Here is a 16,993-nt window from a genome sequence, read left to right on the forward strand (position 1 = left end):
GAACACTTAGTAACTCCCTGCTCTTTCCCCAACTTAGTGGCACATAAATCAGCTGTCAGACAGACCCTTACAACCACTTTCACCATCTGGCCACAGTGTGCTTATACAAAATGTCCCATACAACCAGTCGCTAGTCTCGTGGCCCGCCTCAGTTCTTAATCCTCCTCCCTCACTCCTCCTCAAATAAATCCTCTTCCATGTCCTTCCTCGACCCCCATAATTAGCAAGTTTGTTCTGGCATCCTCTTGCAAATGTAGATTTGTTCTTCCACCCTCACTACTCCAGATCGTCAGCTGTCTTTTCCCATGAACTATCTTTTGTCTCTAAAGAATCTCCATTCTCCTCTGCTGCTCTCCTATCACTCATTTTGTGTATTTTTTCTGGAAATATTAGAGATTAACCTGATCGCTGCATTTTGTGCAAGCTGTAATTAGTTAATCACAGATACAGAAATGGAAAAATAAATAGCATTCCTTTAGTCAGCCTAGATTTAATTAGGAAATTGACTATGGTGATGTGATGAGCTTGCTTGATGTAAGAGTGAACAGATCATCTTAATCTCAGATGCCAGAAATAGTTTTTTGTCATCCGCTCGTTTGGGCTTTTAGTGATAACATCCAATCGTCCAACAGGATACGTCCGGTTCCCACTGTCTCTTCTGGATTAGTCTCACAGTCTCTGGCCAAGGATTCGAGGTGGTAAGAGAGGAACTCTGCTTTGGCTTGGTTTTATCAGATTGAGTTTCATGTGATTCTTGTGCATCCACCAACATATGAAAGCCAGGGTACTAAACATCAGATAGGATGAGACGAGTACTAAGAATTGGATAGTATTAGGAGAGGTATTGTTTGACAAATTAAAATTCCTCTTCATATTGTCTGTGTACTTGTAAAAAGAAGTTCAATGTTAGGATATTAACCTGGCCAGCAGTGATATATAGATATAAAATAATAGCGCTGAAAGTATGGAACCTTGAGGGACTATCCACAAGTCTTATCTAGTTTGTTTTCTATGGTGGCAACACTACAATCTGCTTGCAATCTTTTAGGAGTGAGAAATCCATTTCAGTACTTTACTACAAATTCAGATGTCAGCCAGCCTTGACAACATGATGTTATGGACAGAAGTATCAAATGCTGCTGATTGCTTAATACCATTGCCTTGACTTTACCCTCATCCACAACCATGTGCAGGTCGAAAGAAAACAACTGAAATGACTCCGTGCCCCGCACCACAACCTGTACGGAAACTGCCCTCACAGTTACTAGGAATGCCATTGGCTTCCTCAAACTCTGACATCTTTCTTAAGAAGGAGGGCGGAGAGTTGAGTTGATGATTTGATGATATCTGTGGATGAAAATGCTTTTTTAGTAGTGGTTTGAGAGTAGCTACTTCCCGGCTCTGAGGTATCCCCTGTTCTAGAGATATAAGTGTGAGCAGTCGTTTTTATATCCAGGCAGCAGGACTGAAGTCCTCTAGAGAGTGAAACACATGTACATAGTGTGAAATATTGTAAGAAACTGAGACAATTTTTTTAAAAGTGAGTTAGAGTAGCAACGGGAATGGGAGTATTTAACAATTCTAAATGAAGTAGACGGTCCGGCTCCAATATATGCTTCTGTTCTTGGTCATGTTTGATTTTGTTTTGTATTGTATTATTAAAATACAAAGCAAATTTTTCCAAAAAATCAGATGTAAATCTACCCGCTCCTAGAACCGATGTGGGGGACCAAAGTTCATTTAACAATCTAGATACCTTCCTTAAAAGATTTGGGGCCTTAGTTGTCGTGTCGGAATAGTATGCCCTTTTTGCTTATCCTATTTCACCAAGATATATGTTCATCTAATTTATATAACGGTTTTAATGATGTATCATAATTTCTCCTCCATTTGTGTTCATATTGCCATAATAGCAATTTAACGTCCTTTTGACTTGGCTTTGTCTCTCAGTTTTTTTTAAGGGATTCTTGAATCTATGGTTTTCCTAAAGCAGTTTTTAAGTTAACTAAAAGAAATTCTGAGGTAGCCCCTTATGTCCCTTCTTTCTCCACACACTTCAAGCAGTCTGTTTACCAATAGGTTTTGGTGGGCAGGATTTCCAATTCCTGCACAGCCGTGTATCATTTCTGAGTGTTTACTTCAAAGGCTTTAGTTACAGGAATATTGAAGATAATCGCTCAATGGTCTCTAACTCAAACAAATGTGGTTCTCTAGCTTTACACCGTTTATTGAGAAAAAGGTAGGGTCAAGCAAGTTTCCTACTAGTTGTGTGGGTTCTTGACTAATGAGGTTTAAGTTATAGGGGTCCAATGCGTTTGTTGAACAGTGAGGACGGATCTCTAGGACTTTCAAGTCACAGATTAACGTCACCCAGAATGACAATGTTTTTCCTAATAATTGCTTTCAGGCCAACATCCGTTATTAATGAGCTTAGGGTGTCTATTGGGGATTTAAGGTGGCAGTAAATGAGAATAAAATAAAAACTAGTAGAATTTATTTAAAAAAGGCTGATAAAACCTCAATATCAGCCTTTTTAAATAAATTCTACTAGTTTTTATTTTATTCTCATTTATTGCCAACTTAAATCCCCAAAAGACACCCTAAGCTCGAGGTCTTGCTGAACAGTTAAGTTGGATTGATCTGTTATCGCCACACCTCTACCATGCCTCTTAGAGCAATGGACATGACATTTAAGAAACCGGATGGGACAAGTTCACCTAGAATCATATATTTATGTTCTTTTAGGCAAATTTCTGTTAAAACGTAACCCATTCCACTTTGGGTGCATTTGGCCAGGGAGCTGTGCGCTATCTATGAACTCGAAGCCTGCCTGAGCATGTTTTCATTTCTGGATCACATAAACTTTGAAATCAGACTTTGCCATTTTACATTAAATGGTGGATTGAGGCACTGAGACTGCTAAACGAGCAGGGTGTTTATTGAAAACGAGAATTGTGTGTCCTTTGTACCACACCTTCGGATGAGCTCTTCAAAGTTTACAAAAAAAAAAAAAAACACTAACACTGATGGGCTTGGAGCCATGCTTCTGACTGGAACATGCCATGGTGAAGAGCATGTTGTGGTGAAATTCTTTGTCACTGAATTCAGAACAGACAGGCTTATCAGTTGCCACACTTCAGAACTGTTGCCCCTCATTAATTTTGCTTTCAACTCGGCATACGACATTGATTGACAAAATACTCCAGGAATACAAACATTTATTCTCTTATCTACGATGCCTCAAGACAAGGCCAGTGTACCTGCATAATGATTCTAGTGTGAAGCCATTGGCCTTAAGAAATTGCAGACTTCTGCTCTATATCTGTCCTCAGGTCAAGGCAGAACTCCAGAAACTTGAGAATGGAGATGTGATTGAGAGAGTGATATGCCCCTTTCCATGGTTTTCCCCTGTGCTCATCACCAGCAAGCCAAAGCAGCCAGAAACAGTGAGGAATTGTATTGACATACGCCTTCCCAATAAGGGAAATATCTTGAATCTTGACGATCTGCTGGTAGATTTAAATGGAGCACAGTAGTTTGACATGCTTGCTAAATACTCTCAGCTGCAGCGAGAGCAAACCAAGTTTAAGGCCCTGTAAGAGACTGAATTTTGGTATCTACGCTAGTGCGTAGTTTGTCCACAGTGTTATCTACGAGGCTCACGGAGGGCTACATATTTTAATGAATATCTTTTGTTAGATTTTATATATGCCAGAGCCATCTCACCACCACAGTTGGCTTCTACTGGTTTTACAAAGACTCTCTGAGTGAGGTCTAATACTACTCAGGACCAAACTTTAACTTAACTTTCTTCTACAGGGATGATCCCTTGGGTGGGGCCTCTTTGGATAATGAATATTGAAATATTCCATTGTTAATATCCCCCATGCAAAGACTGGATGCCAGGAGCAGCAAGCAGAGACAACGCCAGGCAACTGGTAAAAACAGACACCATACAGTTTCTGAAATTTGTCACCCAAATTGAATAGGTTACTTTACAGAAGGTCACTCCTAGATCAACGACTGTGCTGCCCATCCACACTGCTGAGGCTCTAGGTGTGATTTCCTTCTCGTGCTCCTAAACAAGGCCAGACAACTTCCCTGTCCTGAGGAGGATATGGCGTATGGCCTGAGCTGCCGACTTCGGAGCTGGAGAAACCATGTTCGAGTCTTGCGTTGGTTCAACATCTTGTGATTCTGAGAAAATAACTGTTCGATGGCATCTGTTGCTGTAGATACGCATGTTTTGCATAGCTCGCCATCTGGTGTTGGGCCGGAGTGTTACAAGTTGTTTTTCTTCGAAGAAGTCTTTCGAGTCACGGGACCGAGTGACTCCTCCTTTTGTCTCCATTGCGCATGGGCGTCGACTCCATCTTCGATTGTTTTTTTTCCGCCATCGGGTTCGGACGTGTTCCTGTCGCTCCGAGTTTCGGAACGGAAAGATAGCTAATTTCGGAAGATTTTCGTCGGTATTGTTGCGTTCGGGGTCGGCGTAGTTAGATTCAACACCGCGTCTAAGATCGAAGAGCTCCGATGACCTTCGGGGTAATTTTTTCGATCCCCCGTCGGGGCCTGGTCGGCCCGACCGCGTGCAGAAGAACGCCGATGGAACGGACCCTGTTCCGTTTCTGTCCCAAATGCCACAATAAATACCCCTATACAGACCAACACTTGGTCTGCAACCTGTGCCTGTCACCTGAGCAGAGTGAAGACACCTGCGAGGCCTGTCGTGCGTTCCGGTCCCGAAAAACTCTCCGAGAACGTCAAGCCAGAAGACTTCAGATGGCGTCCGCGCCGACAGCCCACCGGGAGTTCGAGAAACAAGAAGAGGAGGGAACCTTTTCGATCCAAGAATCGGACTCCGAAGGATTCGACGATACACAAACCGTGAGTAGGACGTCGAAAACCACTCAGAAGAAGATTTACAAGGCCCAGGGGACGCCACTGCCACCAGGCCATGGCTCGACCCATAAATTCGGTGACCGACCGTCGGCACCGAAAAAGGCCCAAACAGTGCCGAGATCGTCCGACTCCGGTCGAGACACCGGCACGCAGCCTTCTCGGGACTGAGAAAGTGCTGGAGACAAGCATCGACACCGAGATACCGCTGTAGACACGGCTCGACGCCGAGACAGCGGCACCGAAGAAGATCGACGCCGAGAGGTTTCGGCCCCGAAAAAGAAAAAAGTCACCTCGGAGCCGAAAAAAGATGCAGACAGGGTTTCGGTGCCAAAACAAACTGCAACCGACCCAGTTTCAGGCTCTTATACAGAAGAGCACTCGCTAACCTCCCAAATGCAAAAGCATAGGTTTGAGGAAGAACTACACTCAACGGATGTAGACCATACGCAAAAGCGTATTTTCATACAGCAGGGGACAGGAAAAATAAGCACCCTTCCCCCTATTAGTAGAAAGAGAAGATTGGAGTTCCAAACTGAACAAACACCACAAACAAAAGTGGTGAAAAAAGTTACCCCACCACCCTCTCCTCCACCTGTGATTAACGTCTCACCAGCACAAACTCCATCACATTCCCCAGCTCACCACCACCATGAGCCAGGGTGACCAAGATCAAGACGCATGGGACTTATACGACGCCCCAGTGTCCGATAACAGTCCGGAGGCATACCCTACGAAGCCATCTCCACCAGAGGACAGCACTGCGTATTCTCAAGTGGTGGCTAGAGCAGCACAATTTCACAATGTAAGCCTCCACTCAGAACAGGTCGAGGATGACTTTTTATTCAACACACTCTCCTCCACCCACAGCTCCTACCAAAGCCTGCCTATGCTCCCTGGTATGCTCCGGCACGCAAAAGAAATCTTTAAGGAGCCGGTCAAAAGTAGGGCAATCACACCAAGAGTGGAAAAAAAGTATAAGGCGCCTCCTACAGACCCGGCTTTCATCACTACACAGCTGCCACCAGACTCTGTCGTTGTAGGAGCAGCTAGGAAAAGGGCCAACTCCCACACATCTGGAGATGCACCACCCCCAGATAAAGAAAGCCGCAAGTTCGATGCAGCTGGTAAAAGAGTCGCAGCACAAGCTGCAAACCAGTGGCGCATCGCTAACTCCCAGGCACTACTTGCGCGCTATGACAGAGCCCATTGGGATGAGATGCAACATCTCATTGACCATCTGCCCAAGGACCTACAAAATAGGGCAAAACAAGTGGTTGAGGAGGGACAGACCATTTCCAACAACCAAATCCGCTCCTCCATGGACGCTGCAGATACAGCTGCACGGACAATTAATACATCTGTAACTATCAGAAGGCATGCATGGCTCCGAACGTCTGGATTTAAACCAGAGATTCAGCAAGCAGTTCTCAATATGCCTTTTAACGAAAAAGAACTGTTCGGTCCAGAAGTGGACACAGCGATTGAGAAACTCAAAAAAGACACGGACACTGCTAAAGCCATGGGCGCACTCTACTCCCCGCAGAGCAGAGGGAATTACAGCACATTCCGTAAAACACCCTTTAGAGGGGGGTTTCGGGGTCAGAGCACACAAGCCAGCACCTCACAGGCAACACCGTCCAGTTACCAGGGACAGTACAGAGGAGGTTTTCGGGGACAATATAGAGGAGGGCAATTCCCTAGGAATAGAGGAAAGTTTCAAAGCCCCAAAACCCCTACTACTAAGCAGTGACTCACATGTCACTCACCCCCTCCACACAACACCAGTGGGGGGAAGAATAAGTCATTATTACAAAGCATGGGAGGAAATCACTACAGACACTTGGGTTCTAGCAATTATCCAACATGGTTATTGCATAGAATTTCTACAATTCCCTCCAAACATACCACCAAAAGCACAAAATTTGACAAAACATCATTCCAATCTCCTGGAGATAGAAGTGCAGGCACTATTGCAAAAGAATGCAATCGAATTAGTGCCAAACACACAAATAAACACAGGAGTTTACTCACTGTACTTTCTGATACCAAAGAAGGACAAAACGCTGAGACCAATCCTAGACCTCAGAATAGTGAACACATTCATCAAATCAGACCACTTTCACATGGTCACACTACAAGAAGTATTACCATTGTTAAAACTACACGACTACATGTCAACTTTAGACCTCAAGGACGCGTATTTCCATATACCAATACACCCATCGCACAGGAAATACCTAAGGTTTGTATTCAAAGGAATACATTACCAATTCAAGGTACTGCCTTTCGGATTAACAACCGCACCAAGAGTCTTTACCAAATGTCTAGCGGTAGTCGCTGCACACATCTGAAGGCAGCAAATACATGTGTTCCCATATCTAGACGACTGGCTAATCAAGGCCCATTCGTTAATAGAGTGCTCAAATCACACAAATCAGATCATACAAACCCTCTTCATACTAGGGTTCACCGTCAACTTCACGAAATCCAACATTCTGCCGTGCAAGGTACAACAATACCTAGGAGCCATAATAGACACAACAAAAGGAGTAGCCACTCCAAGTCCCCAAAGAATTCAAAATTTCAACACCATCATACAACGCATGTATCCAACACAAAAGATACAAGCAAAGATGATATTACAACTCCTAGGCATGATGTCTTCATGCATAGCCATTGTCCCAAACGCAAGACTGCACATGAGGCCCTTACAACAGTGCCTAGCATCACAGTGGTCTCAAGCACAGGGTCATCTTCTAGATCTGGTGTTAATAGACCGCCAAACTTACCTCTCGCTTCTGTGGTGGAACAACATAAATTTAAACAAAGGGCGGCCTTTCCAAGACCCAGTGCCACAATACGTAATAACAACAGATGCTTCCATGACAGGGTGGGGAGCACACCTCGATCAACACAGCATACAAGGACAATGGAACGTACATCAAACAAAACTGCATATAAATCACCTAGAACTTCTAGCAGTTTTTCAAGCACTAAAAGCTTTCCAACCAATAATAGTTCACAAATACATTCTCGTCAAGTCAGACAACATGACAACAATGTATTATCTAAACAAGCAAGGGGGGACACACTCCACGCAGTTAAGCCTGCTAGCACAAAAAATTTGGCGTTGGGCAATTCACAACCAAATTCGCCTAATAGCACAATTTATACCAGGGATCCAAAATCAACTCGCAGACAACCTCTCTCGAGATCACCAACAGGTCCACGAATGGGAAATTCACCCCCAAATTCTGAACACCTATTTCAAACTCTGGGGAACACCTCAAATAGACTTGTTTGTGACGAAGGAGAACGCAAAATGCCAAAACTTCGCATCCAGATACCCACACAAACAGTCCCAAGGCAATGCCCTATGGATGAACTGGTCAGGGATATTTGCTTACGCTTTTCCTCCTCTCCCTCTCCTTCCTTACCTGGTAAACAAACTCAGTCAAAACAAACTCAAACTCATATTAATAGCACCAACTTGGGCAAGGCAACCCTGGTACACAACGCTGCTAGACCTATCAGTAGTACCCTACATCAAATTGCCCAACAGGCCAGATCTGTTGACACAACACAACCAAAAGATCAGACACCCAGATCCAGCATCGCTGAATCTAGCAATCTGGCTCCTGAGATCCTAGAATTCGGGCACTTACAACTTACCCAAGAATGTATGGAAGTCATAAAGCAAGCCAGAAGGCCATCCACCAGGCACTGCTATGCAAGTAAATGGAAGAGGTTTGTTTGCTACTGCCATATTAATCAAATACAACCATTACACACAACTCCAGAACATGTAGTGGGTTACTTGCTTCACTTACAAAAATCTAACCTGGCTTTCTCTTCCATTAAAATACACCTTGCAGCAATATCTGCATACCTGCAGACTACCTATTCAACTTCCCTATATAAGATACCAGTCATTAAAGCATTCATGGAGGGCCTTAGGAGAATTATACCACCAAGAACACCACCTGTTCCTTCATGGAACCTAAATGTTGTCCTAACTAGACTTATGGGTCCACCTTTTGAACCCATGCACTCCTGCGAAATACAGTTCCTAACCTGGAAGGTTGCATTTCTTATCGCCATTACTTCCCTAAGAAGAGTAAGCGAGATTCAGGCGTTTACAATACAAGAACCTTTTATACAACTACACAAGAATAAGGTCGTCCTAAGGACTAATCCTAAATTTTTGCCAAAGGTTATTTCACTGTTCCATCTAAATCAAACAGTGGAACTTCCAGTGTTCTTTCCACAGCCAGATACCGTAGCTGAAAGGGCACTACATACATTAGATGCCAAAAGAGCATTAATGTATTACATTGACAGAACAAAGAACATCAGAAAGACTAAACAACTATTTATTGCATTTCAAAAACCTCATGCAGGAAACCCAATATCAAAACAAGGTATAGCCAGATGGATAGTTAAATGCATCCAAATCTGCTACCTTAAAGCTAAACGACAGCTGCCCATTACACCAAGGGCACACTCAACCAGAAAGAAGGGTGCTACCATGGCCTTTCTAGGAAACATCCCAATGCAAGAAATATGTAAGGCAGCCACATGGTCTACGCCTCACACATTCACCAAGCACTACTGTGTAGATGTGTTATCCGCACAACAAGCCACAGTAGGTCAAGCCGTATTAAGAACATTATTTCAAACTACTTCCACTCCTACAGGCTGAGCCACCGCTTTTGGGGAGATAACTGCTTACTAGTCTATGCAAAACATGCGTATCTACAGCGACAGATGCCATTGAACTGAAAATGTCACTTACCCAGTGTACATCTGTTCGTGGCATCAGTCGCTGTAGATTCGCATGTGCCCACCCGCCTCCCCGGGAGCCTGTAGCAGTTTGGAAGTTACCTTCAACTATTTGTATATGTATCATCTCAACCTTAAATAGGTACATACTTAGTCACTCCATTGCATGGGCACTATTACTACAATTCAACTCCTACCTCACCCTCTGCGGGGAAAAACAATCGAAGATGGAGTCGACGCCCATGCGCAATGGAGACAAAAGGAGGAGTCACTCGGTCCCGTGACTCGAAAGACTTCTTCGAAGAAAAACAACTTGTAACACTCCGGCCCAACACCAGATGGCGAGCTATGCAAAACATGCGAATCTACAGCGACTGATGCCACGAACAGATGTACACTGGGTAAGTGACATTTTCATTATCTCCTTGTGCCTACAATTCAGGACCTTGAAGCTCTCACAGGTGATTTGCTGACTTCACAAATCGTGAATTATTATTTTTATTATTCAGGTAAGTACAGTTCAGAAGCCAAAAATAACTGTTCTTAACCCTGTAAAATTGAACGTCCCCTTTCATACGAGGGCTCTGTGCTTGAATCGCCGGCAGACATCTGCTGTCCAGGCCACGATGCCCTCTTTACATAGTAGAAAGTCTGTTTTGCAGCATTATAAATTCAGCCTTCTAATGGGAGCATTCTGTCCAGTCTCTTTGACTTTTGGTCTTTTGTCCCCTGTTGTTTAGATCTTATCATTAAAACCCTGCATCAATTTTTCCAATAAGCTGAGTTGAGTAAGCAGTTACTGCTGGAGATAAATGTGTGCCCTAACATACCAGATCCTGTATGGCCAACCAAGCCTTGTTTCTATCCACTCACTAGTTTGCATTTTTAGGGATTGCATTAGCTAATACCTTTTGATTTTGCAATAATATTATATATTATATACTTACGTATGGGGGCTTTCATGTAGCCATCTTCTTCCATTGGTTTGTTTAGCTGTCATTTACATTTTGCTTCCGCCCAACATTGCATACTGCATGGGGCAAGAGGTCCTCCAACACCAGGCATTGGCTCTCATCACTGTGAGTGACAGCATTTTGCCTGTGCACAGTGTGCACATCAGTCAAAACGGGGAGCACCCTGTCTTCCATTCCAGCATTTGTGACCCCAAGGCATCATGGTAAATGCAGTCATTAGCACGAATTTGAATAGAGTTTTGAAAGTTTTTCACCATAAGTTGGTGCGGCGAGTGCCGTATCTTCAGACACGTGTTTCTGGCTATTTGGCCGTCATCAGCGAAGAGCAACGTGTAGCTGGCGGGGTTGCTTGAAATGCCGCCTTGAAAGTATTCACAGGTTTAAGTACCACTCAAGAAGGCGCACAGGTGCTTCACCCGAGCTTCACGTGAGCCTCTGAGCTGACGAGCTCGGGTGAAGCACCTGTGCGCCTTCTTGAGTGGTACTTAAACCTGTGAATACTTTCAAGGCGGAATTTCAAGCAACCCCGCCAGCTACACGTTGCTCTTTGCTGATGACGGCCAAATAGCCAGAAACACGTGTCCGAAGATACGGCACTCGCCGCACCAACTTATGGTGAAAAACTTTCAAAACTCTATTCAAATTCGTGCTAATGACTGCATTTGCCATGATGCCTTGGGGTCACAAATGCTGGAATGGAAGACAGGGTGCTCCCCATTTTGACAGTGTGCACATCCACTGTAAAAATAACCCTCTTCAGTGTCATGGGCAGTAGAACAATGTGTATTTTTTAAAACAATTTTGTTTAAATTTACAAAACTTATTTTAAAACAGTTCCCTCTTACATGTACACAGGTGGGCTTCGGCAGCAGCTCTCACATCCACTCACTCACTCATCCCTCCAATCATGGGCTCAACTCCAGATTCACCCAATCTGTCTCTCTCTCTCTCTCTCTCTCTCTCTCTCTCTCTCTCACACACACACACACATCACCACCACACAGACACACACACACTCTCTGTCTCTCTCTCTCTCGCCGCCCCACACCCCACCCTAATTGGGGTTGGCAAGATTTCTGGGCATATATGTGATTTACTGAAGGTGGGGGGGGAGCAGGCAGCCACAGTGTCAATCCATCTGCACATCATGGCTTGAACAGTTGCTGAACGCCAATGAGAACCTTCGTTGTTGTTTCAAAAGGATCTCAGTTCAAATACAAAATCAGATAACGACAGGTGTCCACGTGATTTTTTGCCTTTTCGTCAACATTTTCCAATTTTACTGTAATTCAGTTTTTTGTGATGACAGCTTATGTGTATACATTTTAATTTCTAACTTGCTTCATGCAGCTCTTGCCTTTACCTTCCTTTCGGTGGACAGAGGCCCCAGTCTATTTTAGGGTGGCTGGGCAGCTTGATAACCGGTCTTAGAGCAGCATGAACTGATTGTGTTTAATTCTCAAAGCTCTTCCTGCTCTTTCCTGTCATAGATCCTGGCACAGTCCACAGGGCTCCAGCTCACTTCTCGCACCAGCCATTGGGCGGTTGGGCTGAAGACACACAGTCCTCTGCGGCAAGACACCCTGAGACGGTGCCAGAGGAGGGATCAGAGGACGAGCTTCCTCCTCACGTCCACAAGGTACAGGGTTTTTCTGTTATGTGTCCACCCTTTGCTCACCATCACACCTATCAAAAGGTTACCATAATGATATGATAGGAGGCCAACAAGGCAATGCCACCCTAGCCAGAGATTGGTTGTAAAATTAGGCTTTCAGCTCCAAAGCAAAACAACTGAGGGAGCAGCACCCACAAATTTGCTTCTACATCTTTTGATGCTATTCAGAGCCCCACCACACACCTGCCACCTTCATGGGGTCTGCTTAGCCACATTCAAGCACAGTTGCTGGAGTTGTAGAATAGAGCACAAGTCATATGTTGTCTGGTGATGTAGGATGCTAGTTGTCAAGATAAGGTGGGTGGAGCATTGAGGGTGTCCCCCCAACACCTCTGTCATTCCCCTGTCAGCCTCCCCATCCCCCCAGCACTTCTTAGCTTGCTCCTTGCTTGAACACAAGCAGAGACTTCTGTCTCCTAGTTAGCCTAACCTTCATGGGTAGTTGAGGAAGTGACTGTGGGTGTCATCCTCCTCATTTTTGGTCCCTTCTGCCATGTCCAGCTTTACCATTGTGGCGGTCTGCTCCTTTGGCACCCGGCCAGAACTGAAGAAAGCGCATGTTGTAGCAGCATAGGGCAGTCTGTGCCTCAGGCTGCTGGAAGACTGTTACTGGAAGTCAGTCAGGAAAGTTGTATTTGTCAGCTAAACCCATGCAATGCATCCAGTGACACTCGCATATGTCCTCCGCTCCACCCACCCCCATCCCATGAACACAGAGTCCAGGTGGGGGTTCATTTTCAAGGAGGGGAATGTCTCCCGCTTGAATCTACACAAGAGACATGCCTTGGGTTCTGTGCCAGTTTAACACAGGGCTCTTGTAACAGTCTCCAGGTAGCAGGTTTCAGAGCACAGAGGTCCCCACAATGCACCTCTACCAGCTCTTTACTTAAAGTTCTCCTCGAGCTCAAGAATCCCCATTGTGCAGTCAATAAATCAGCATTTGTAAAGCGCAGCACAGTCACCTCTAGGGGTCGAACAGTCTTGTCTTGAGTTTCTATAGCAGGGGTAGCAGTCTGTCCCAGGCAGCCCCAGTAATTTGTAAGAGAGTTTACTGTGCAATAGAAAAGTCTCATGGGGGATCCCAGCCACTGGAGCTCTGGTCAGGTGGAGGAAAGGAAGCAGTGAAGCTTGGCCAGAAACATTACAGTCTGCAGACAAGTGTTGGAACAAAAGCTGCAGTGACTCTACTCAACAAATCGAGTCTTGTGTCACCCACACAGGACCACCACAACCGCTAAGGTACCCCACAAAGTTCTGTCCAGTGTCACCACGCGCACCTTTCCTCAGCGCCCCCTTGTCTTTCATGTACATTAGACGGCACACACTTGTTTGTCATACTCATTTATAGATGATAAAAGAAGTGCTCCTCTGGGTGACTGAGTGTCATGAGCTGAGCTGCTTTCAGGATCCTACCATTTAGATGCCTACTGATCAGTCCTCCCTGCAGCTTAACTGAGCTGCTATTCAGTCAGTTACTTGGTGAGTACCCCAGTCAGTGTCTGTAGTGTAGCACAGTCATGTATGTTAATAGTTGCCATATTGGCTCCGTTCTTTCCTCTTTCCCTTGTCATGCTCATTAATGCTTTCTCTTTGTAATCTTTTTTTTGTTTTTTCTCTAACATTACAACCAATCAGAGAAGTTCCATAGTACACAGACTTGTAGGAAAATCCCCCAGTGTACAGTGGGACAGCAGAGGCAGGCAAGACTTCTTTAATATCTTTGTGCATGTGTTGTTTAGGGTAGATTCACTAGTTATAAACAAGCCTTTCATACGAAAAGAGAAGAGAATGGGTCTCAAAAAGAAGTGCTCTCTGATCAAGGATCAGACCTAGCAGGAGTTTTATGTATAGTGGTCTCAGGAAGGTAAGCCCCACTAGCTTCATGCGAAATTAAGTTCACCAATGCCTCTGGGCCTGGCTGCAACAGGTCACAGTTTAACAAATGCATCAAAGAACTCACTGCAAAGTGTGGAATTTTGAAGCCAATCTTTTGCTTTTGCCGCAGGGTCAATGGTCCATCCCATTACTACTGTATGCTTAGCCAGAACCCGCAGTAGGACATTTAGCCTGCAAACAGATTTGGGTTCATCAGCAACATATCCCAGGTGCACACTGTAGATAGGAAGTGTCTTCAAAGTTCCTGCTACCTCCCCTCAAAAACTATTCAGAGAGGAGCATCTCGAGGCCGTCTGTAGGAAATGATCAGGACGTCTGAACATCGTGAGCAGTGAAATAGTCTGGACTGGTCAATCTTGTGTAGGAAGACAGGAGTGTAATGTAGTCTGTGTAAGTAAACAAGCTTATGCGTATAGTGAATGAGCACTAACATGGTGTGCTTGCAGCAGAGGTGCTATGCTGTTACTGGCCTCCTGTAGTGCTTTAGCTGGGCTCAGGGGGTGGACAGGTGTCCAGTGTAAGGTGTCTACAGTCTGCCGATCCAGCCGTGGTGTTCACTAGTGTGAACGTGTGTCAGTGGCCAGAATCTTCCAGACTTCGGAGGGAACGTCTTCAGAGAACCATTTCTCGTTCTGGGAAGTATGTGAACAAGTCCTAAGTACTAGTTGTTCAGGCTTCTCAGAACTGCAGAGCAGTATGAAATCTAAGTAAGAAAACAGCTGTCTCATCCTATACATTGCAGTTTATTTAAGATAGCCTTAGCGAACAAATTACTTACCTTCAGTAACGTATCATCTGGTAGAGACTCTATCTAGCTGCAGATTCCTTACCTTAAAATATTCTCCAGGAAACAGACTGTATCCACAATTTTTTTAGCAGTTTTTTGCACCCGGTAGGTGGCATCGTTAGCTTCACTTGGCGCCGTTGATGTCATCCCTGCCGGAAGTGATGTGCGCAATGCCTATATAGGCGCCACCCGAGTGTGCTGAACTCCGTTCATGACTGTTTTTCCACACCAGAAGCACGGAGCCAAACAGAAGTGAAATTTTCTGCCCAATGTGAAAAGGTGTGACCATCTTTGGCAATAAGGAGGCACGGGTTCTAAGGACCAGTTTGTGCGGGAAAAAAGGTTGTGCTTGGGGGTGAACTGAAAGTGCCTGCAATTCACTAACTCTCCTGACAGATGTTATGGCTGCAAGGAAGACTGATTTGATGGTAAGCAGTTTCAGGGGTCAACTGCATAAGGGCTCACAGTGCGAACACACGAAGAAGGTGAGAACTAAATTTAGGTCCATTGGGGCTTCATGAAAGGTGTAGGAGGAAAGGTGTTGTGAACTTTTTAGGAAAAGAGTTGCAACAGGTGACTTAAACATGGAAGATTGATACGGCAACTGCAGGGAGGCTGAATTGCCACAAAGGTGCCCTTTAGCTGTGCTCAAAGCAAGGCCTTTCCAGGCAAGGGATTAGGTACACCAAAGGACTTCTGACAAGGGTGCAGACAAGATCACCAGACTTGGCAGGACACCAAGCCACAGGTATCTCCCATAGGCAGGCATAAATTATTTTTGTGGAGCAATGCCTGTCTGCCAGTATGCCATCACATCCTTTGGGGAGGAAGATCAAATACTCTCAATTTTCGTCCCTCATTCACCATGAATATGCATCCAGTCTCATGCACGTACGTGTAGAGAGCCAACGTGAGGTCCTGAAGGATCTCTGTAATGTTACAATACAGGTATCGGGTACAGGGCTCCCTCTGTTGCTGATCCTCCCAAAGGGGCAGCCTTATCGGAGGACAGATGTGCAAACTGAGGAGTACGGGATACCATACTCTCCGTGCCCAATCTGGAACCACTAAGATGGCTTGGGCCCAGTCGGTCTTCATCTCTTTGAGAACTCTGCACAAGAGTGGTATCTGCGGAAAGGCATACATGAGTTTCGAGTTGCACTTGAGATGAAATGTGTGTCCGAATGAGAGCTGCATTCAGCACACAGAATTGCCGACATTGCATGTTCTCGACAGTAGCAAATAAACCTAACCAAGGTTCTGCCCAATCTCTGAAGAGACCTTGCACTGCCTCTAGATGTAGACGCCATTTGTGACCCGAAAGGCATTGATGGCTGAGTTTGTGTGCTTTGGTGTCCAGAGAGGCTGCCAGAAACCAAAATGCCCGGACAGTCCAGCCATGTCCAGAGATGCAGGGCCTCTCGACGCAGGGTCCACGGCCCTACCCTGCCTTGATTGTTGCAATACCACATGGTTTTGGTGTTCTCCGTGAACACCTGAATCAGCCTTCCCCTGATGGAAGGACAAAGGCTTTCAAAGCCAGGTGAATCACTTTCAGCTGATGTGGAGCAAAGGTTCCGCCAGAGACTAAAGTCCCCTGATATCCAACTCTCCCTCATTGCCGCCCCAACCCAAGAGTGGCTCACTTGTCACTACAGTGAGGTCTGGGTGGGGAAGGGAGACGGGTCTGCCACTGACCCAGTCATGGTCCATGAGCCACCATTGCAGATCTTTTGCAGTTCCCTCTGATGCCTGGACTAAGCTGGACTATTCCCCTGATGCTGTGCCCACTGGGACTCCAGATCCCACTGCAGAGCCAGCATATGCCAAGGGGCATCTTTTACTAACACGATGCAGGAGGCCTCAGTTTCAGTGGCCTTTTGGCCTTCTCTAGCTTGTTCAACTGGGTATGGAAAAACTTAACAACACCAGCTTGTTTTCCCATCACAATGCAACTGATGTAGACCTTGAAGGTCT

The 16,993-nt window shown here is 45.3% G+C and overlaps 1 protein-coding gene across 2 annotated transcripts in view; it reads left to right on the forward strand.

The window, feature by feature from the left end:
* ATG9A (autophagy related 9A) overlaps nucleotides 1-16,993 on the forward strand; it is a 131,326-nt gene that overhangs the window by 103,519 nt on the left and 10,814 nt on the right. Inside the window, exons 14-15 of one of the 2 annotated variants that reach the window (XM_069227187.1) lie at nucleotides 633-698; nucleotides 12,149-12,252. In XM_069227187.1, coding sequence (XP_069083288.1) covers nucleotides 633-667 — 35 coding nt within the window. In that variant the 3' untranslated portion in view covers nucleotides 668-698; nucleotides 12,149-12,252. Of the gene's footprint in view, nucleotides 1-632; nucleotides 699-12,148; nucleotides 12,298-16,993 lie in introns of those variants that run through there. The other variant, XM_069227186.1, reaches the window with a different exon arrangement.

Source organism: Pleurodeles waltl, chromosome 3_2 (assembly GCF_031143425.1).
Source record: "Pleurodeles waltl isolate 20211129_DDA chromosome 3_2, aPleWal1.hap1.20221129, whole genome shotgun sequence".
Classification (NCBI taxonomy): Eukaryota; Metazoa; Chordata; class Amphibia; order Caudata; family Salamandridae; genus Pleurodeles; species Pleurodeles waltl.